The sequence below is a fragment of the Mycteria americana genome, chromosome 18 (assembly GCF_035582795.1).
Source record: "Mycteria americana isolate JAX WOST 10 ecotype Jacksonville Zoo and Gardens chromosome 18, USCA_MyAme_1.0, whole genome shotgun sequence".
Lineage (NCBI taxonomy): Eukaryota > Metazoa > Chordata > Aves > Ciconiiformes > Ciconiidae > Mycteria > Mycteria americana.
Window position 1 is genome coordinate 3,230,162 of NC_134382.1, and position 21,665 is coordinate 3,251,826.

The 21,665-nt window shown below is 57.9% G+C and overlaps 3 protein-coding genes across 6 annotated transcripts; all 3 read left to right on the plus strand.

Annotated features, from left to right (window-relative positions):
- The first annotated feature begins 930 nt into the window (after positions 1-930).
- Positions 931-3,558, plus strand: SLC25A34 (solute carrier family 25 member 34). 4 transcript variants are annotated; one of them, XM_075520620.1, is made up of 5 exons: positions 931-1,549; positions 2,083-2,148; positions 2,503-2,655; positions 2,745-2,879; positions 2,952-3,403. In XM_075520620.1, exons 1-5 carry the CDS (start codon positions 1,061-1,063, stop codon positions 3,273-3,275), a joined length of 1,167 nt encoding a protein of 388 aa, XP_075376735.1. In that variant the 5' UTR covers positions 931-1,060; the 3' UTR covers positions 3,276-3,403. The 4 variants fall into 4 exon arrangements, 3 of the variants coding, with proteins under 3 accessions (XP_075376735.1, XP_075376737.1, XP_075376734.1); XM_075520622.1 differs by having other exon boundaries at positions 2,971-3,261; XR_012778328.1 differs by lacking the exon at positions 2,952-3,403 and adding an exon at positions 3,415-3,558 and having other exon boundaries at positions 2,503-2,879.
- Positions 3,451-6,514, plus strand: TMEM82 (transmembrane protein 82). Its single transcript, XM_075520628.1, has 6 exons — positions 3,451-3,645; positions 3,730-3,802; positions 4,047-4,221; positions 5,361-5,769; positions 6,016-6,203; positions 6,310-6,514. Exons 1-6 carry the CDS (start codon positions 3,567-3,569, stop codon positions 6,376-6,378), a joined length of 993 nt encoding a protein of 330 aa, XP_075376743.1. The 5' UTR covers positions 3,451-3,566; the 3' UTR covers positions 6,379-6,514.
- A 1,200-nt stretch (positions 6,515-7,714) lies between these two features.
- FBLIM1 (filamin binding LIM protein 1) lies at positions 7,715-12,482 on the plus strand. The gene is made up of 9 exons (XM_075520627.1): positions 7,715-7,817; positions 8,915-9,244; positions 10,030-10,238; positions 10,604-10,737; positions 10,832-10,943; positions 11,036-11,205; positions 11,313-11,491; positions 11,599-11,716; positions 12,058-12,482. Exons 2-9 carry the CDS (start codon positions 9,219-9,221, stop codon positions 12,169-12,171), a joined length of 1,062 nt encoding a protein of 353 aa, XP_075376742.1. The 5' UTR covers positions 7,715-7,817; positions 8,915-9,218; the 3' UTR covers positions 12,172-12,482.
- The last annotated feature ends 9,183 nt before the right edge of the window (positions 12,483-21,665 follow it).

Below are 21,665 nucleotides of genomic sequence, written 5' to 3' on the forward strand. Positions count from 1 at the left end.
CGAGCCTCAGCTTCGCTTTGGGGCAGGGAGAAGGAGATATTTAGGCCGGAGAGAAGGGGGAGGACGTGCACCCCGGCTCCTCGCTGAACCCCAGCGGCGTTAACCCTGCAGCGGGGCACGTTCACGGCTTCAACCGAGAATTACCCGTCCTGACGCTCTGGCCCTGTTTATCCCTGGATCCGGGGGATATTCCCAGTCTAGACAAGGAATAAACAGCCCCGGGGCCAGCCCCCAGCGGCACCCGCCTTCCCCACACCCCTTCCCTCGCCTTTTGGGATCAAAGGGGGGGATTTGGGGGGATATCAGGGATGGGGTGGCCAGTGTGGGGGGGGTGACTTTGGGGTTTTTCCCCTCCACTCGCAGTAATCACCGAAGTGCCTCGGCCACGGCTACGCCATGGTGGTAACCCGGGTGCCAAGGGGGTCACTGCGGAGCCCTAAAAATAGGAAGCCACAGGGTGGGGAGATGCGGATGGACAGCGACACCCCCCCCTGCAGCTTTTTGCCCCATTTCAAAGCATTTCGGTATCCCCGGGAGGGGCTGGCGTGGGGAGAAGGGGGAGAGACCCCCCCAAACCCCCCGAACCGCAGCCACAAGCGCAATGAGTTGGCCAGTCCTCAGCCCCCCCCGAGGTTCCTCCAGCTGGCTGGGGGGGGCGGATGGCTGCATGTGCCCTCCCCCCCCCTCAGCTTTTATTTCAATTTGATCGCGCCTTTTTTTTTTTTTTTTTTTTGGCAGAAACGGCCCTTTTTTTCCCCGATTTGCGCAGGGGCGCCGCCAAGTCACGCGAGGCGAGGACGCCCGGCCGGGATTCGGCTGCCGGGCGCCTGTCGCTGCCGGGGGGGGGGGACGGACGGACGGAGGGACGGACGGACAGACACACACACACACACACGTGCACCCCCGGGCCTGACCTTTGCCCCATATCCCCTCCCAAATCGGGGGGCGGCTTCGCACGGCGGGGGTTGGCTCGCAGGGGGCGGCGCTGGCTCCCCCCTCGTTTTTCCCCGCGGCGGGGGGGAAGGCGGAGCCCGGGGCCGGCCCCGCGGGCAGGTGCTGCATGGCCGCGGGCCCCGGGGCCCTCGCACCCTTCCCCGGCCCCCCCCCCGCCCCCCTGCAAGAGCTCCCCTACCCCCCCCAGAGCAGAGCCGGCGTCGCGCCGGGCTCCCCGAGCGGGGGGGTCCCACCGGCGACCGATCTGGTGCTGGGAGCGGCGGCCGGGTGCCTGGCCTGCCTGCTCACCAACCCGCTGGAGGTGGTCAAGACGCGGCTGCAGCTGCAGGGCGAGCTGCAGCCCCCCGGGACCTACCCCCGGCCCTACCGGGGGGTGCTGCGGGCGGCGGGGGCCGTGTGCCGGGCCGACGGGCTGCGGGGGCTGCAGAAGGGCCTGGCCGCCGGCCTCCTCTACCAGGGGCTGATGAACGGCGTCCGCTTTTATTGCTACTCCCGCGCCGAGGACGCCGGCTGGACGGGGTATCCCGGTGGTACCGTGGCCGCCGGGGCCGTGGCCGGGGCGGTGGGAGCCTTCGTGGGCAGCCCCGCGTACCTGGTGAGTGCCGCTCTGCCCCAGAAGCCCTCGCATCGGGGAGGGGGGGGGGGGGGGATTTCGGGGACCCCCCCCCAAAAAGATTTGGCCAGCCCAGAGCTGGCTGCGTCCTATAAACACCATCTCAGTGCGTCGCTTCTCCTCCTGCTTTGCTTTGCACCCCCAAAAATGTGGGGCTGCTTTGTGCATGCTCCCCCTTTCTCCCCCCCTCCCCCCCAGAAACCCGAGGGGAGAACCCCCTCATAAGGAAATCGGGGTCGTTTTCCCCCTTTGCGGGGGTCTCTCCTGTTTTTGGGGGTGCAGAGCTCAAAGGGGGGGAGCTGCAGTGAGTGTTTGTGGGGCCCTTTGCCCTGGGGCAAGGACAAATGGGGTTCAAAGTCTGGAGGCGCCTCTTGGCAACACATCTGGGCACCCCACATCTGCCAGAGGGGCTCAACCCCCCCCAAAAGCTGCTAAGCAGAGATGGGGGGAACCACAGCCCATCCCGGTGGGGGTTTGGGGGGGTTTCACCACTCGGCGCTGTGTCCCCTGCCCAGGTCAAGACCCACCTCCAAGCCCAGACGCTGGCGGCCGTGGCCGTGGGTCACCAGCACAACCACGAGGTGAGCGGGGACGGAGACGGGGGCACACACACGATTCGGTGGCACCTTGGCCGTGCACGCGCCGGGACCCAGTGAGGACAACGCTATTTTGGCCAGCGAGTATTTAAAGCTGCTGTTTGGCGGCTCAGCCCCGTATAGATGCTATAAATAACGGTGCGAGGACGGGGAGGGGGTGACGGGGATGTGGAGCCGTGACACCGGATCCGGATGCCCCTCGGGATCGGTGTCACCTGGCTGGAGCCACGGTGGCTTCGTGCCACCAACAAGCAACGGGGTTTTGCATGCCGGGGTGGGCAATTTTGCCAGAGTGGGATGCACCGTTCCCGTTTTCCCCGAATTTCCTCTCTTCCCCAGAGCATCTCCGGGGCTTTCGAGAGCATCTACAAGCAGCACGGGGTGGCGGGGCTGTGGCGGGGGGTGACGGGCGCCATGCCCCGCGTGGCGGTGGGCTCGGCCGCGCAGCTCGCCACCTTCGCCTCCGCCAAGGACTGGGTCTGCGAGCGCCAGGTGAGGAGGAACGGGTGCCGGATCCGGCCGCTGCCGGCCCCCCTCTCCCCTTTTTTTGGGGAAGAGCTGACGTCAGGCGCTTCCCACAGTGGTTCGGGGAGGGCAGCTGGGCCGCGGTGCTGGCGGGGGGCATGGTGAGCGGCGTGGCCGTGGCGGTGACGATGACGCCCTTCGACGTGGTCAGCACCCGTCTCTACAATCAGCCGGTGGACGCCGACGGCACAGTAAGGCCATTCGGCAAAAGACGGGGGGGACGCACGGCTTTTCCCAGGATTGCGTCCGGCAAGGGTGCGCAGCCGGCTCCTCTCTCCCCAGGGCAAGCTCTACCGGGGTTTTTTGGATTGCATCCTGCAAATCTCCAGCAAAGAGGGGCTGCTGGGCTTGTACAAGGGCATCGGCGCCGTCTACCTCCGCCTCGGCCCCCACACCGTCCTCAGCCTCTTCTTTTGGGACGAGCTCAGGAAGATGGTGCAGCACCAGCAGCCCCCGGGGCCCTAGGACGGGCTCCCAGCCCCGCCGCAGCCATTAATAAAGGGGTTTTTCTATTTTTGGCGTCGTTTTGGGGCCTTTGGGGTGGTGCAAAGAGGGAGGGGGTGCTGCCCTGCAAAGCCAGGACCTGAAACGCCGCGATGCATCGGGCTGGAGAGGATAACGGCGATGCCAGGGCGGGAGGGATTAAAGATGCTGGAGGTCCCCGAGCCCTGCCATGTGCATCCCATCACTGCATCCCTCTCGCCACCCTAATTTTCCCCTCCACAGGGCAGCTGGAGCTCAGCTGCTCCAGCCAGGGCTCCAGCTGCCCTCGCTTGCCCCAGCAATGATTTACTAGCCGGGGGGGGGCCGTTCCCAGCCTCCACCCCGTGGACCTTGGAGCCGGGGCCTGGCTACGCCGTGGCTCCTCTCCGCCGAACATGTTTTCTCTGGGGTCCTGGCTGCCAGCGTTGCCCAGGCTGGCGTGGGGCTGGGCGCTGCTGGATGCGCTCCTGCAAGGTGAGAGCCCTCGGGGGTGGCATGGGAACGGCTTGGGGACATCCTGAGGGACGTCGGTGACCCGCTGCTGCCTTTTCCCCGCAGGGTTGGTGGGTGCCTGCGCCATCTCGGTGCTCTGCAGCCTCCTGAAGGTTTATCTCTACATCCAGTGCCTGAAGTAAGCGCGGCTCTTCTTCTCCCTGGGGGATTTGTTCTGGAGAGCCGCTTTTGGGATCCGCTATCGGGGGGGTGGCTCTCAGCACCCATGGGTGCTGGAAGTGGCCTGAGCAGGGCAGGGGCTGCACCCTCCTCTCCCTGCTGCAAAGCACAGGGGAGGTCTCCGAGGCTGTCACCCCATTTTGGGGTGGCGGAGGAGGAAGGGGACATCCAGCCCGGCTCAGCGTCCCCCTCGCTGTCCCCAGCAACCCCGAGAGGCAGGTGGAGAAGGAGGCGATCCGGGCGCAGCGGCGGGTGCTGGAGCTGCTGCACGTGGCGGTGCTGACGGCCGTGCTGGCACTGGTGGGCTCCCGTGTGGCCGCGCTGGTGGTGCTGGAGTTCTCCCTGCGTGCCGTCTCCACCATCCTCTCCCTCGGCAAGGTGAGATGGGACGGGGGAAACTGAGGCACGGTGGGGAGGTGGTGTGGAGGGAGCCGTGAAACGGTGCATCCCTTGCAGATTTGCAAGGGGATTGCTTTGCAACCGTGCATCCCTCGCGGATTTGCAACAACTATGGGGGCTTTAGGGGCTGTGGCATGGAGGACACCGTGCATCGCTTTGTCAGCCGCGCATCCCCTTGCTGCTTTGCAACACCCGCGGGCAGGACAGGGGCTGTGGCACGGGGGATATTATGCGTCCCCTTGCTGCTTTGCAGCCTCTGTGGGGAGGATGGGGGTGGCTGGCATGGAGAAAACCATGCATGGCTTTGCAGCCGTGCATCCTCTCGCTGCTTTGCAACGCCCGTGGGGAGGACAGGGGAGGCGGCGTGGAGAAGACGGCGCGTGGCTTTGCAAACTCTGCAGGGAGGATGAGGGCCGTGGCATGCCCGAAATAATGCATCTTCCTGCTGCTTGCAGCACCCGTGGGGCATATGAGAGCCCTGGCATGGAGGAGCCTGTGCATGCTGCTGCTTTGCAACCTCTGCGGGGAGGATGAGGATGGCTGGCATGGAGAAAACCATGCATGGCTTTGCATGCGTGCATGCCCTTGCAACCGTGCATCCTCTTGCTGCGTGCAACACCTGCAGGGTCACGGGGGGCTGCAGCATGGAGAAAACCATTCATTGCTTTGCAGTCACGCATCCCTTTGCAGCTTTGCGACACCTGCAGGGAGGATGAGGGCTGTGGCATGCCCGAAATAATGCATCCCCCTGCTGCCCACAGCACTTGCGGGGCATATGGGAGCCATGGCATGGAGGAGGCAATGCATCTTCTTGCTGCTTTGCAACCTCTGCAGGGTAGATGAGGATGGCTGGCATGGAGAAAACCATGCATCGCTCTGCATGCACGCGTGCCTTTGCAACCGTGCAGCCCCTTGCTGCTTGCAACACCCGTGGGGCTGCAGCGTGGAGGAAGCCATGCATTGCTTTGCCGCCGCGCATCCCCTCGCTGCTTGCAACGCCTGTGGAGTTTGCGGGGAGGCTGCAGCACGGAGGAAGCCATGCATCGCTTGGCAGCCGTGCATCCCCTCTCTGCTTTGCAACCTCCGCAGAGGCTGACGGGGCCGTCCTGCTCTTGCAGGGCGCCCACAGCAGCCAGCTCTACCTGCTGTGCCAGTACTCGCTGGGCTGCGGGGTGTCCTGCGGCCTCAGCTTCTTGCTGGAAGGGGCTCCCCACGGGACCTGCAACCTGGGGCTGGCGGCGGGGCTGGCGGGGCTGCTGGCCACCTACGCCCGGCGCCTGGCTCGTCACGTCTGCACCCTCTACGAGCTGCACAGCCGAGGACGTTACTGCGGCATCTGCATCCTCCTCCTCGCCGCCGGTCACGGCATCCCCCGGCTGCTCCAGAACGCTTTGGCCGTCACCTTCGCCGTGGCTGACCTGGCTGCCGTGGCGCTCATCAACCGGGATTTCCTCTCCACGGCGGAGGCCGTCCGCTTCTGGACACCGCTCACCATCTGCTACACGCTGCTGGTCATCTACATGCAAGGTGAGAAGGGGACCAAACCCTCAGTTACGGGTTTTCTGGGGGAGTGAGGGGGGTATGTCCCGGTATGGCACATCCTGGGGCTGTATGGGGACACGTGGGGCTGTATGGGGACACGTGGGGCATCCTGGGGGTATATGCAAAGCCACCCCGTAGCACCCCTGAAATGCACGGCGTCCCCCAGTCGTGGGGCTGGGGAGGGGACAGGGTTCCCCCCGCGGTGGCCGCCCCAACGCCGCGTCCTTGCAGAGGAGCTGCGGCAGAGCACCGGCGGGTGGGCCGTTTACCAGACGGTGCTGGTACGGATGGGCGGCCTCTTCATCCTCCTCCTCACTGTCGGCCGTTGGACCGACATCCTCCACATCCTCATCTCGCTGCTGGGAGAGCTCTGGTGCCTGCTCCACGCTGGCATCATGCTGGAGGCGTGCCGGCGGCAGGTGAGATGGGGTCACCTCCCCGCCATGATGCTGGGGTGAGGGGCTGGCGGCAGCCCTGAGGCCACGATGAGAGGCCTTTCTGCTTCTCTTCTTCCATCTCCCGTAGGATTTCACCCAGCAGTCTCGGTTGGATAGGTGGTCAGGATCAGGATCAGGATCAGAGGAGGCATCCTGATAAGCCGCGGGATGCAACCAGGCATCAGAAACTCAGGGTGGCTTCGCCTAGCTCCCCGAAAAGCAGGCACCCCCCAAATCCTCCCCGTTGCAGATCCCCCATGGGGATGAAGGAAGAAGGGCTCCCGGAAGGTGCTCGACCCCATCCCACGGGGTGGGGGAGGTTGGGGGGATGCTCACGTGGCCCCTGGTTTTTGGGGGGACCTCGCAAGGCTGCGGCGGTGCTGGGGGTTTGCTCCCTCATCCCACCGGGGATGTGGGATGCCGATGGATGTCCCCGTCCTCGGCAGCTGCGGGGCCGCACCGTTGAGGTGCAGGGGCCTCCGGGGGCTTATAAATCTCAGAAAATAAAGTTTTTTCCAGCAAAACGCGGGGGCAGAGCGAGCTGGAGAGGGGCTCAGGGATGGCTGCGGTGCAGCTTTTTGGAGGAGGTGGGTGGTGTGGTTCCTCCCCTGGAAGGGGAACTGAGGCAGGGAGGGGGTGACCCTCCGGCTGAGAGGTGCCCCCATGCCTCAGTTTCCCCACCTGGCTGCAGCCGGCCGTGCCGTGCCGTGCCGTGCCACGGGGCACCAGGCCCCCCGCAGCTGGGGTGCAGGATCTGGAGAGGGAAGGAGGCCCCGGCAGCGGCTGCTTCCCTGGGCAAGAACCCCCGGCCCTGCGGGGGGAGCAGGAGAGGGGCTGGGGCAGTACGGGGCATCCTGGGGGTATATAGGCTGTCCTGGGGGTATATAGGGGCATAGGGGGCCAGCTGGGGCTGTATAGGGGCACATGGGCATCCTGGGGGGTGTATGGGGTGGTACATGGGGCAACCTCCAGGCACATGGGGCAACCTAGGGGCGTCGGGGCATCCGGGGCTGTACAGGGCACCCTGGGGACATGGGGCACCCTGAGGGTGCCTGGGGCAAGCGGGGGGGTCCATGGGACAACGGGGGGGGGGGGGAGGGGCATGGGTCATCCCAGAGCACATGGGGGCACCCGAGTGGCCATGGGTCACCCCGGGGTGCGTGGGGCAGCCAGAGGGCTCGGAGGACACCCTTGGGTCCATGAGGCACCCTGAGGTCCCACGGAGCACCCTGGGGTGTATGGGGCTGTCAGAGGGGCCCACGGGGCACCCCAGGGTGCATAGGGCACCCTGAGAACATATGGGGCACCCCATGTTCTATAGGTCACCCTAAGGACCTATGGGGCACCCCAGGGTGCATGGGGCACCCTAAAGATATGTGTCCCCCGTCCCCCTCTGCCCGGGGCCGTGGGGCAGGCAGGGGGGAGGAGGAAGGGAGGGGGGGGAGGAGGAGGAGGAGGAGGAGGAGGAGGAGGAGGAGGAGGAGGAGGGGGAGGAAGGGGCGGTGATGCCGGGCGGCTCTGCCTCCCCGCTGCCCCCGCCGCGCCGGGCAGGGCGCGCCCGCGGAGCGCACGGAGGGACCCGCACCGGCTCCCCAGGTAGGGGACAGGGACGGGGACGGGGACAGGGACGGGGCCACCCCCCGAGGGGCAGGCGGGGCTGCAGGGCCGTCCCCGGGCAGGCGACCCCCCCGGGTAGGGGACACCCCCGCCCCCTCCCCCCCCCCCAAGGTAGGACCCCCTCCAGGTAGGGGACAAGGGCCACCCTCAGGTAGGGGACACCCCAGATATGGGATTGGGGACACCCCCAGGTAGGGGGCAGGGGACACCCCAAGATGGGGCACGGGACCCCCCAGGTAATGGGATAAGGACCGCAGAGCCGTCCTGGGACGGGACAAGGGGACCAAGAGCCACCCCCAGGTATGGGACAGGGGACACCCCCAGGTATGGGATTGGGGACACTCCCAGGTAGGGGTCGGGGGGCTCCCAGGTTGGGGGGGCACGGTGGGGCCACCGCCACTCAGGGGACAGGGGCACCCCCAGGTAGGGTACAGGGGGCTGTGGGGCTACCCGGTGGGGGAGAGGGGATTGTGGGGGGCTGCAAAGCCACCCCCCGGGTAAGGGACAAGGGGACAGCAAGGCCACTTGGGGAGGGGACAAGGGGACACCAAGGGCTGTGTCCTCCCACGCTGGCCCTTCTCTCGTGGGCATCCTCCAAGTGCTCTCCAAGAGGTCCCCAGGGTTGGGGACAGAGGTGGGGGACAGTTGTAGGAGGGCCATGTCCCATCCCAATTTTGGGGGGCATGGGGGGTGCCCCAGAAGTGGCCACGTCCCTGTCGGTCCCACCTGGGCTCCCACCCCGCAGATTTCAGGGGGCGATGCTTGCAGCAAACCGGGGGGGCCCTTCCCAGCGTGGCCTTGGCCATCCCGAAACGGGATGGAGCTACCCGGGGGGGGGGGACCCCATAAAAAAGGGGGAGGGTGAACCCCATGAATGCACCCCAAGCCTTGACCACCCCAACGGCCCCCGGCTGGGGGGGACCCGGGGGGTGCCACGATGGGGCTGTCCGGATCCCGTCAGCCCCGGCACAAAGAGGAATGTGACGAGCACATGGTTCCCATTAGCCCCGGAGATTTTTTTCTTTTTCGGGTTGTTTTTTTATGATTATTACTTTTTTTCCCCCTATTTTCTGCAGCTCGGCGGGGAGGAGGAAAACCAGCGGCTCCCGCGGGCGAGGATTTGAGCGGCCGGGCGAAGGCTGGCAGCGCCGGAGCCCGTTTGGGGTTTTGCCGGCGGGGAGGGAGGGAAGGAGGGAGCGAAGCCGCTCGGGGTTTTTTTTCTTTTTAATCCCTTCCTCTGCTTGAGTCAGCGGCTGAAGTCACCGGTGTGCCCGTCCCGAAGCTTTTCCCTCGCCACGGGGGGACCGGCCGCCCCCCAAAAGGATGCACCGACGTCTGTGAGTGGGATTTTGGGGGAGCGGAGCTGCCCCGCGCTGGGGCATGAGACCAGGCAACTCATCACACAGGTATTTTTCAGGCCACTGATTCATCTCGGGGACGAAGCCTGCTTCACCGGCGCAGCGCCCCGGCTAAAGCCTCGGGGTTCCCCCCGCCCCAGACCATCCCGTTTGGGAAGGGGAAGCTTCGCTCCAGCTGCTTTTCCCGTTGGGAAGCTGAATAAACAGCCCTTTTCCTTCCCGAGCGGGGTTTATCAGGGTCGGGCGCATCCTGCCTGCGCCACCGGGCGACGCTTGGGGGCCGTTTTGGTGACGGGGACGCAGCGATTCACGGCGTCGTGCCTCGGTTTCCCCATCTGCAAAAATAAAGGGGGGGATGCCCTGAGCTGGAAGTGATTAGCAGGGAAATGGGGGTAAGTGGGGAGGGAATGGGGAGCCAGGGGACCTAGAAGCACCCCAAAACAGGGTTTGCAAAAGCAGATCCTATGGCAACCCCATTTTTAAGAGGAAAGGTGGGCTCTTCCTGCGGCCCACAGGGAGTTCTCCCCCAGGTGGGGGCAATAAGAGGAAATAAAGGGGGTTAAAATGCTTATAAAAGGGCAGGGTTTGGCCACAGAGGCATGAAAACGGGCGGTTTCAGATGCTGCTTCACCGGGACCCTTTACCCTGTGTCCTCCCAGACACGAGACCATTTATTGCCGTGACGTGGGACGGGGACGCTCGTTCCTTCTCCCTTTCCGGGAGGGCGAGGAGGGAGGCGGGTTGAGGCCGAAGGGCGGCGCAGCTGCGGGAGCTGCCGGTGCACCCGCGGATTTTGCTCCCTTTTATCTTATTTTCCCCAAAATTGAACCCAGGTCCGGTCCTTCCGTGGCTTCCGCGATGCTGCCGGGGAAAGTGGAGAAGAGGATCGCTTCGTCCATCTTCATCACCCTGGTGCCGCCGCAGAGGGAGGTGGCCACCAAGGAGAAAACCCAAAGGGAGACGCGGCCGGATGGTGCCGAGGTCCCGGGCACCCGTCGCCCCCAGACCCCACCGCCGCGGCCCCCGGCATTGCCCAACGGAGGTGAGGGGCGTCCGCGGGGAGCTGCGAGCGGTGCCGGGAGGATGATGATGGTGCCGAGGATGCTGCGGAGATGCTTTGCTAAAGGATGCGCCTGCAGGCAGGAGGGGATGTGGGGTTTTTTGGGGGGGATTATTCCCCAAATCCCTGCACCCATCCCGGGACGGATCCGGCTGCTGGGGAAGGGCTGTGTTTGCTCTCCATCGCCGGGCGCTTATCAGCGCTGTTCGTCTCCTCCGGCCGGGATGGCGTTTGCTTTTGGGGCAGGTCGGCGAGCGCCGCTGCAAAGCTGTCGGGGCGTTATCGCGACGGGGTGTTATTGGACATTTTTACCCCTCTAAACCCACCGCATCTGGCTTTTGCCGCAGAAACCCGCCCAGCGGCCCCCGTGTCTTCGTCCCCGCCGGTCCTCGTCCTCTCCGAAGCGCCCCAGCCCTTGTCCGCGGAGGCGCTGGGTCCGGCGCTGCAGCAACTGGACCTGGCGGCACCCACCACCCTTCAGGTGAGGACGATGGGGTGCAGCCGCCCCAGTGCTTCACTTTCCCCACCTGCAAGATCACAAACGTAACGTGGCTTCGCCTTCCCCTGCTCACCAGGCCCCTTCCGCCTTCCCTGCCGAATTGAGGCCGCCCAAATTTTGCCCGGAGCAAGCAGGCAAGCCGCAGTGGCAGGATGCGAATGGGTACCCGGAGAGGGACGGCTCCAGAGGTAAGGGGGAACACAGCTGCACAGTGTGGGCTCATCCCCAGTTGGGGAAACTGAGGCACGCAGCACTGAACCCTTTTCCCTTCTTCCCGCAGACATCTGCGCCTTCTGCCACAAAGCGGTGGGGCCCCGGGAGCCGACGGTGGAGGCGATGCGGAAGCAGTACCACGCCGACTGCTTCACCTGCCGGACCTGCCACCGGCTCCTGGCCGGCCAGCGCTACTACCAAAAAGATGGGCGCCCCATGTGCGACGCCTGCTACCAGGTACCCGTCCTCCCTCGGGGACAACCAGCACCCCCGGGGGGGTGGCAGGAGATGCAGTCCCTTGGCGGGGAGCTGGCATTTCACGGCGTGTCCCCCCCAAACCCCAGGCCACGCTGGAGAAATGCGCTAAGTGCCAGGGGCTGATCACGGAGCACATCATCCGTGCCCTGGGCAAGGGCTACCACCCCGGCTGCTTCTCCTGCGCCGCCTGCGGCCGGGCCATCGGCACCGAGAGCTTCGCTGTGGACGAGCGGGACGAGGTGTACTGCGTGGCCGACTTTTACAGGTTGGGGAGCACAGAAAGAGGGGAGCATTCCCCACATTGTGGGGGGGGGGTTCGGCTCATCCCTGTCACCCCATAGGGCTCACGCCACCTTGGTTTGCTCCCATCAGGAAATACGCCGTGGTTTGCAGCGCCTGCAAGCACCCCATCGTCCCCCATGAGGACAAGGACACCTACAAGATTGAGTGCCTGGGACGCAGTTTCCATGAGAGCTGCTACCGCTGTGAGGTACGGCCCCGACGGGGCTGGGGGTGTCCCCCAAAAGCCGAGGGGTTTGGCACTGAACCTTTGCAAAGCATGGCCACAGGGCTTGCAGCACCCGGGGTTATTTTTTAGCCAACAGTTTATCTTGCAAGCGGCAGGGAGGGGGAAAAAGAAATACATCAGGTAAAAAGGACGATGCGTTCAGTGAGGAGAGCTTCAGCTTTTCACACTTTTCATGTAGTTTGTCACTTTTTCCAAGCGCTGGTGGGTTTTGCAGGAAAGATGGGATGCAATGGCACGGTGTCTCACGTGCAATGCAGCGCGGGGACCCCTAAAACATGGCCTCCCTTTCTCCTCGTCCCCAGAGCTGCAGGATGCCCCTGTCGCCAGAGCCGACGGAGAACGGGTGCTACCCCCTGGACGACCACCTCCTCTGCAAGTCCTGCCACATCCGCTGGCGAAGCGAGTCGTCCTGCTAAAAACCCATGGCTCCGACCTCCATCTTCCAGCGCCGGACACCAAAAAGAGGGTGCACCCACCGGGATGCACCCCGCAGCCAGTCCCAGGTGCCCGCTGCACCCCCAAATAGCTGCAGGATCGGAGTTTTTGTCACCAAAATGTACCCAGACCCCGTCCCGCCAGGCTGGGCAGGCAGAGAAGCGCAGAGGTAGTGTCGCAGCATGGCTCTGCGCTCGTTATGAACATAAAAAGCCCTGGCAGAGCAGCAGTGGTGGAGGAGCTGAGGTTTCGTTCACTTATTTCTTTTTTTAAACTCCTTTTCCAAAGCCGGTTTGGTTTCCTTGGGTGTTTTTCTTTCTTCTTGAGCTTCCTTGGGGTTTCACTTAAACATTTCTCTCTGTGGCGATGCAGAGAGCAGGCACTGATTTAGTTACTCGCAGTTAAATAAAACCCTGAGTTTAAAAACCCTCGTTTCTTTCATCCGCCCTGTATTCCAAACCCATAAAATGCAAGTTTAAAAATAAGAAAAAAAGCCACTTTTTAGGTTTTATAGGCGTGGCAAGAGTTGGGTCGCTCAGGGCGATAACACGGCTGATTTTTGGGGTGCAGTGATTTGGCAGATGCCGCTGTTGCCGGGGGGAGAGTTGAGGGTCGTTTTTTGGGGCCGGATTGGGGATTTTGCGATGTGCCGTGGTGTTGATGAAAGGGTGTTTGGTGGTGGTTTTTTTTGCAGACAGCCTTTGCTGCCGGGGCTCCATCTCGGCCAAGTCCCGGAGCCGGCAGAGGGCAGCCAGAGCACAAATTCCTCCATCAAGCAGAAAAACTCCAGCTAAACACCGTCTCTCCTATATCCGACAGCGCCGGGATACCGGGAAAGACGGATAGCCCCATTTCTGCATGTTGTCCAAGATAATATCACTCCGCCATCAGAAGCTTTTTGATCTTCTCTCGGTCCAAGCCCCAAAGCAGCAGAAATTAGACCATTGCTCTGCGTGCCCGACATCTGTGCAACCAATGTCACCGGTGCTTAGTGGTTTTGTTTGCAAGGGCGTTGCAAACCAGCCGGAGAAAGAGGGGTTTTCTTTTTAACCGAAAGTGCTTAAAAAGCCACAAATCGAGAGCAGAAAATAGCAAGAGTATCTGAGATGATGTTTAATGCTTTCCTGATGAAAAAAGGGAGCTGCTAAAAAAAACAAACCAACCACCAAACCAGCAGCCATACGCTTCTAGGTCATGTTGTATGTCTCTCCAGTGTGTGCTGTATTGATGAATGAAAGGGTTAATGTACGGTTAATGTATGCACCAGACTCCGGCGGGCTGGCTGATTAATCACACCAGCCCCGCAACTATTTCCTGCCGACTCTCCCCATCTACAAAGCCTATTACTCAACGTTCATAATGTGTGTCTACAGCCCATCAATCAGGTCATAACTCGCTATAAACTTATTTATAAATAGGATGTTAATGTAAAGTTGCAGTCTGTCCCAGTCAGGTAAGTAGGTGGCTTTGGGTCCAGCTGGGTGGGGACGCCGCATGCCCCTGTGTCTCACACTGGGGAAGTCCCATGCTTGAAGTCAGCTCTCACTTTCTAAAGCCTCTCGCCCTGTGGGGAAAACCAGGCACCAAAATGATGCTAAAAAAGTAAAAAGATGTGGACAGACGTGGCGATGGCCAAAGAGAGCTGGGAAGGAAGCCTCAGAGAGCAAAGGGTTGCCCGTTTTTTGGCAATATGGGTATTTTTCCAAGTGAGGTTTTCAGGGAGGATGGAAACGCCGATGCCGAGCGGTGTTTTGGATATGTTGTTGCATTGCACGCTGGCTTAAACCCTCTGCGCAGCACCCTTGGGTGCTCAGCAAGCTATGCTACCCCTCTGCAGAGCTAATGGTGAGAAGGGGTCGGTTATTTCCCCCACAGAGCAAGTCAGGATAGGCTGTTGGCACCGGGACTGCGGTGATTTTTGGCTGGAGGCAGGCAGGGAAAGGTTTTTATCGACATGAAGCCTTGGAGAAGATGCTGAAGGGTGAGGAGAAGGGCACGGCACAGCTGGAGAGTTTGGCGACCCAACAAAGAGATGCAGAAGTGGTCAGATTTGGCATATTTTTTCAGGAGCAGAGGATGGCGAGGGACAGGGATGGATGGACACGGAGGTAAGAGGATAAAAGGCTGATTTAAGCCCTTTTCTTCTTGGATAAGGGGAGAAGTGTTATGAGCCAAGGCACAGGGAGCGTCGCTAAGTCTGAAAAGCACAGCCCCACGTTTTCCCCCGGGAGGATCTCGAGGAATTTCCAGCGTCGGCTGAGCCCTGTGGAGGAGATTTTGCAGGGGTGGGGCTGCGGGAACTGGGTCCCATCCTGCTGCTGAGCAAGCCCATGTCGACTGTGACAGCTCAGCCTGTCCTTGGGCTCCTCGCCCTGTTGCAAGTACTTTTGCAAGTGCCCAGGTCTGCTAGCAAAAATAAAATAAATACAAATAATGCATGGAGCAATATGAAGCTTTGCAGAGCCACCCCAAGACCACCCAGGCATAAAATCCGCTCAAGGTCTCTTGTCTCCGTCCAGTGGTGGTGCAAAACAGCAAAGAGGATCGTAAGCCTCCAAATCACACCGGCCGGGCCCTGCCCTTCCCTTGGCTGCTGCAATAAGTCCGTCTTTTCTTGCAATCCCTCTTGGCAGGCCAAGGAGAGTGGGGAGGGACCTGGCTGTCCTCCAAGGAGAAGCAAATGCAAATATTTCTTCACTTCAGGCTGGGTGCGGCCCAGGGATAAAATTTCCCTGGGCTTTCCCAGCGAAGGCATCCGATACCGTACCCTGCTGTGAGCCCAATTTGCTCCCAGGAATACAACTGTGTATCCCATAAAAAAACCAAAGGTTATCTTTCTTGCAACTCAAAGGACTGCCTCATCTTTTTAAAAATACCTTCTAAATTAAAGGAGGAGCTGACAGGCACGGCTGTAGTATTTTTAAATCAGTGGCCAAAGTGTTGCTTCGTTAACAAATAAGGCCTTTTTTCAGGTTTTGTTTGCAAGCTGAAGATTTTGGCGCGGCACAAGGAAAAGAGCCTGTAAAGGGAAACGGGCTGGAAAGCGCCTGCCCCGGCATCCCCCCGGGTCAGCCGTGAGAAATCCAAAAGCAGAGAGGGAGAGATGAGCTGGATTCCTCGCGTGCCTTCGCTCTGCCATCACTGCCTTCAAGGTGCCGGGAAGGAGCTGGCTGTGGAGAGGGAAACGCTGCAGGAGGGGAAACTGAGGCCGAAGCAGCTGCCGGGGCTTTGCTGGCTGGAAAAGGCGCTGGGAGGAGGGTTGGGTGCTTAGTGCTGATGATGTTTGGGGGTTGTTTTTTTTTTTTTTCAAATGGGATGGAGAGTGCTGGAGAAAAACTGGGTTTTTCCTTTGGTCGACCCAGGTTAATTGCAACCATATCCCAGCCGGCTTGCTGCAGTGTCATCCTTCCCCGCAGAGCGTTCAGACCCATTTTCTGCACTTTTCCGTCTTCAACACAACCTAAAAAACTAACATTTCTTAAATGAAAAGAGGTCTGATCCTGCTAGCTAAGGGGGGGGGGGGGAAACCAGCAGGGAGTACGCTGGGAGCAGCCCAAGCCCTGAATTTCTCCAGCTTCATTATGCAGCACAGGCAGAATGTATTAAAAAAATAATGCAATTTTCTCCTTTTTTCCCATTTTCCCCGCAGAACTGAAACACCCAGCACCACAATATATTTTTAAAGCACACTGTGTTTTCGATAACACGAGGCAAAATCGATGCAGCCAGTTACGCAAGCGTGTTACCAGGCTGCAAGTGATACACTGGGTTATTAAAAAAAAAAAACAGGGAAAAAAAACCCCCAACCCTCCCTGTTTCTGAAAATAGATACATGGCACACGGCTGCAAGCAGGGCTTTGACATTTTATATCCCAGCTTTCCTTCATTGTATCAACAGCGATTACAGCATCCCACAGTCCTGTTTCTGAAAATTAACAACTTTCACCCTGACCTGGCTTCAAGCAGCTTACGTTACATCTTTATTTTGCTGGAATGTCCATTAGAGCCCAGAGGTGAGGGGTTTTATAAAAAAAAAAAAAAAAAAAAAATTTCTCTCTGAGGTTATCCCATCTGTCAAGGCGGCTTGTTGACCTCGGTGATTTATCACTGGGAAAAAAAGCTGGAGGGAGGAGAAGGGGAGGGGGGGTAGCTCCTAAAAATAAATATATCCCTTAATTCTCCGTGCGGCTAAACTTTCCCTCACAGCCCAGCCAGGGGAATATACTTTAATCTCCTTTATCGGATTTCTTCGTCCGAGGCTGGATCTTGCTGAGGCGATCGGCCTCCACCCGGCGTTTTAAGGGCATCACGTTTTGTAAAGAAAAATAGAAATAAGCAAGAAAAGGCAGGGTACTCGCCTGACAAAAGGGGAGGAGGAGGAGGAGGCCGGCGGCTGCCCCTCACGGCCGCCCCGCCGCCTCGGGCTCCACAGCGCCGCCGCGCCCGCGGTACTGCAGGAGCTGCCCCCCGCCCCACCGCTCGCTTCACAAAATGGCCGCCCGGCGGGGCCACGGCGAGCGGCGCCGAGGCGACAAAATGGCGCCGGGCAGGCAGCGAGGGGAAGGACGGACGATGCGCGGCTGCGGGGGCCGGGGCGGTCAGCGTGGGCTTCAGCCGTGCCAGGAGCACGGCGGAGGGGCTTTTCCTGATGTGCGTATCCCTTCCAGGCGGGCAGCGAAAGCGCTGCGGGTGAAATCTGACCTTCTCGTCGTCCCGTCCCCCCCCCCGCTTTCTCCCCACCGCCTTTGCAAAAGGATGCGAAAATGCCCAGAAATGCGCATTTCCACTGGGCCACGGGGGTGGCGGAGGCCTCGGCCTCCTCCCCGCCGCCTCAGGCCCCCCCTCCCCGGGCGGCATCGCTGCCTCAGGGCCCTCCGGCGCCATCGCCCCTTCATTCCCTTCACGGCGCAGCCCGCCGGCACCGACGCATTTCAGTTTTTTTTTTTTTTTTCCCCTCGTAGCGTGAAGATTTTTGGCCCAGAATTGCTCTTTCCACACGCGACCCCCCCCCCCCATCATCACCACACGCACCCCAAGGTGGGTAGTTTTATGCCTAATGCTTTCCCTTCCACTGCTTTTCTCCTTCGCAGGGGTTGCAGCCATTGCCTCCCGCTCTCCTCACAGCATGGAAAATACCCAAACGCGCTTAAAAAAAAAAAAAACCAACCGAAACAAAAAATCAAAACACCCGAGGATTGATTTATCTTCAGAGCCGGAGTGGCGTGGAGAAGAAGCTGTCGCCGCTCGCCTTGCTCCCCAAGACAACCTGCCCGCCATTCGTTAATTAAAAGCATGTACTTGGTGTGATCAGATGTGGTAATACCATAAAAAAAACCCTCCGTAACATCCAAATGCTCGTTGTTGGAGGCTGCAGCCAAGGTACCATGTACACCTTTTTTTAAAATGTATTTTTTTTAATGTTGCCTTACCTTTTTTCTGCACCACAGTGTTGTTACAGGCTACGTTATAACATTGCCCCTTCTTTGTTAAAAGCCACATGCCTAAAATACTGCTATTTTTTCCTGGAATTACAGATTTAGGCCCATAGAGATGCTCTTTTATGTCTACATGTATAGAAATACTTCTATATATTTACTACATATTTTTACATATATATATATATATGTATCTCCTTTTTCCAGGGACTGATTACAGAATATAAAATAAACCCACACACCTAAAACACTATTATTTCATTATATATAATCACTGTAATTTTGGCCCATATATATGTTTGATTTTATATATATAGATATTACCTTTGTTTTCCTCCATTGGCTTTCTACTACAATATATCCTAAAAGCAGAAGAAAAAAAATGCCATTAAAAAAAAAAAAAAAGAACAAAAAGCAACCCATCTCTTTTTTACAGTCCATGGTGGAAGTTTGTGCCTGAGTGTTTTATTTGTTCCACAGAGATGTAGATTTTCCTTGGGAGATTTGGGGAGGATTTTTTTTTAAATTAAAAGAGGAAAAATACACCCAGAAAAACAACAATAAAAGAGAACCAAAAAGGAAAAAAAAAGGCACACGAAAACAAACCCCAGTAACTGAAGCTGCAAATGCAATCAAATAGTCCGGATCAGACAATTCATTGCAACGAAAAGAGAGGACAAATTAGTTCAACTGAAATGGCAGGGCTTTGCTGTAGATCCGGGAGGAGGGATCAGCTCCTTTATCCCACCATCTAGCGCTCCAAACACCACCATTTTTTTTTGTGCTTTGTGTTGGGGCGTTTTATTTAAAGCCAAGCAGGCTGCAAAACCCCACCGAGCCGGGGCTGCCAAAGCCGCTCATGGGCTTAATTTTCATCTATATCTATATTTTTTTTTTCCCTGCACGCACCCGATCCTTGTGCAATCCTCTCCCTTTTATTATGTGCTCTATTGCTCTCTTTCATTTTTTTTTTTCTTCTCCCCCCCCTCCCCCGTGGGTATAAAGGTTTCTGTCCTCTCCCCAGCTTGGCTGCTTATTCCAGAAGTTTCTACGGGGGAGGGGAGCACCCACTGCGGAGCCTTTGCCGCAGCGCCGGGCAGGCGTGGTCCCTGCCGCTGGGGGAGGAGGAGGAAGATGATGATGCAGATGCAGAGGATGCACCACCTCTCCCTGCCTTCCCTCCCCGGCTGGCAGCCTCTTTCCAAGCCTCTCCCCCTTGCTAGATTTCCCCATCCTTGAAAAGGGTGCTGGGAGGTGTTTGCAAGGGTTTGTTGTTTTGTTTTGCCTTTTTTTAAAATCTTTTTTTTTTCCTCCCCTTTTGCTAAATAAATTAAAAGCAGAGATGTCTCCTGATGGAGATGGATGAGGCTGGGCTCGCAGCAATGGGGTTGCTCGCTCGCACGCACTGCCGCAGCCTTGATCTGGCGTAGCGAGGGTACCGATGGCAGAAGTGACCTTTCCCAGGCGGTGGGAGGGAGGCTTTCCCCCCGCCTCGACATGCTCCCTCTTGGAATTCATTTTAAATAGCAGGGTTATTTTTTATTTTCTTTCCCCCTTCCCCTTAAAGAACAGCTTGCTCTTTCAGTGTTTTTTTTTTTCTTGGTAGCCTGTGGGTTGAAGCTTCCTCATGATCTTTTTTTTTTTTTTTTTTTTGGTGTGTGTGTTTTGAATTGCGTTTTAAAATTACCCAGCTGGAGACAAGTCTTGATTAGAGCTGGAACAATAGCTCCATTTTATTAATAATGGGAAGGATTTACAATCCTACAGCACCTTCCTTGGAAGGCTTTCAAAATCATTTGCAAACACTCACAAACTTAAGATTTCACAGCCCTTGTCTGTGAGGTGGGTAAGTATTTTAACGGTGCCACCAGCAAAAATCATGTCGGTGGCAAATCTCCATTTCTGAGTGCTTTAAAAAATGACAGATTCGGTGGGTTTTAGGGCTGCAAAGCAAAGCTGGGAGGGGGGAGGTTGGTAAGTGGGCCTGGCTAAAAGCTGTAACCTAAATCTGTTCAGTGTTCTCTCTAGATGCAGAATATTTTGCTACGTCCTGGGAACTGGGCTGTTATTTCTCCACCTGCTCCACGCAGATGACCCTTCCTTCTTGCTTTTTGCCAGAGTGAAGCTGTGAACTTGCCTGCTTGTCAGTAAACATCTGCTTATAGATTTTTTTTTTTTTTTTTAATTCATTACCTTTTTGTAGTCCCCAAGTGACCTCCTTTAGTGCTGGCTCCGCTGTGGTTTGACCACAGCTTTGCATTAAAGCAGGCTTGCTAGCACTAATGTGTCTCCCTGCAAGCCAGAATGACCTTGCTTGAGGGACTGGGCCCACCGAGCTAATGCAGATGCTCCGCTTTGATTACAGAACCCTGCATGCCGCTTTTTCCCAGCACGTCCCTTCCCTGACCCAGGTGGCGCAGGGGGATGTTGCAATATTATGGGTGAGAGCTGTCTTCTGCCTTATTTCTTTCCTTTTTTTTTTTTTTTTCCTTCCCAGGGAAATACAGGATTTTTTGTGTAACCCCTCTCCACAGCAGATACGTTCTTTGTAAGTATTGTAAACACACAGCGATCTAAGAGCCGTCTGGGCAGCGGGATCTGGCCTTGCCGAGGAGTGTAAGGCACAGTGCTCTGGTTGTGTAAGTGTGTGTTGTACACGGGCCACAGAAACCCACAATGTTTCTGTGGTTACTCCTGTCTGGATAGCATGAGTAGGTCCCAGGGCTTCCCCTTCCCACCGCTTACTGTTTCACAAAAGCAAAGGCTGGTGCTTCTGGAAAAAGCTCTGCCTTGTGGCCTTTAAAAAAAAATAAATAAAGAAAAACTGCTGTGGATTAGTCATCCTTATTTTTAAAGGAAGCTGTGTTTGCCAGTCCTATCTGTATAATGCATGTGTGTGTGAGATATTAACTATTAGCTTTATTTGCGAAGGCTGGTAATGTGCTCTGGTCGCTGCTCTTTGGAGCAGTGCCACCGAGGCTCCGTCGAGCTGCTGCTGGCAGGTGGAAAAACTGACAGTCCAGCTTTTCATACCCTTCCCTCCATTTCCCTTTTTCAGTGCTGGTATCTCTGCATTAGCAGGTGTGGAAACGTAGAGACCGTAACAACAGTAAGCAAGGTCAGATGAGCTGTCTTCTGGGGTCGCTTTCAACTCCAGAGAAGAAACCCTAGTGATTTTTTTTGTTGCCTGTGGTAGCTTTTACTCTAAGCTCCACTGTATCTCGTGAGAAGACTGAGTTGGACCCTTTTTGGATGCTAAAAATGGTACTGTTTTTAAACCTTAGTGGTTTTTTCCCTCCTCTGTGGTAGTAGAAGATCAAGCCATGCAATTAAAACAGTATAGCAAAGGACAGCTCCCTCCCCCTTTCCCCTTTCAACAAAACCTTCCAGAGTTGTGTGCTCTTGAACTGCTGCATAGGCAGAAAACATACAATGCAGTTGTCAGCATTGTGCTGATGTGTGGCACATTTAAAAAAAAAAGTACACACAAAAGGGGTGGGGAGAACGGTCGCCTCCAGGGAGTAAAACTGTGGGGCCCCTTTCCCTACAAGCGAACGGACCTACGTGCGATAGTACATCGCTCCTAATGTTGCTCAGGCAAAGGCAATGGGCTAACGTTGGAGGGAGCGTTGCAACGTCCTAAATTGTGTTGGTGAAGATCAGGGTCCCCTTGAACTATTTTTTTTCTTCCTGTGAACTTGCTCCCGCGAGATGCTGCTGTTTTATTACTTGGTTCCTCAAAGTTGTGCTCGCTTACTGGGAAGAAGGAAAATGCTTCCTTATTGGGTGCAATTTCTTTTGTTGTGTTGCAAAAGGTAATAAAAAGCACCTGGTGCTGGTCTCTCCTAGGTCACACATGACTTCAAGGCGCAGAGTCCCGGCAATCATTAGTGCGCAAGGAGTGTTAGGTATCGGCGCCTTCTCGTTAGCCTCCCTTAATGAGAATATTGGCATTGATGTTGCATGAATGCCTCTGGCTGACCAGCGGAGAGGCCCTGCCCTGCTAAGCTGGAGCAACACCTTATGAGAAACGCAGGGAT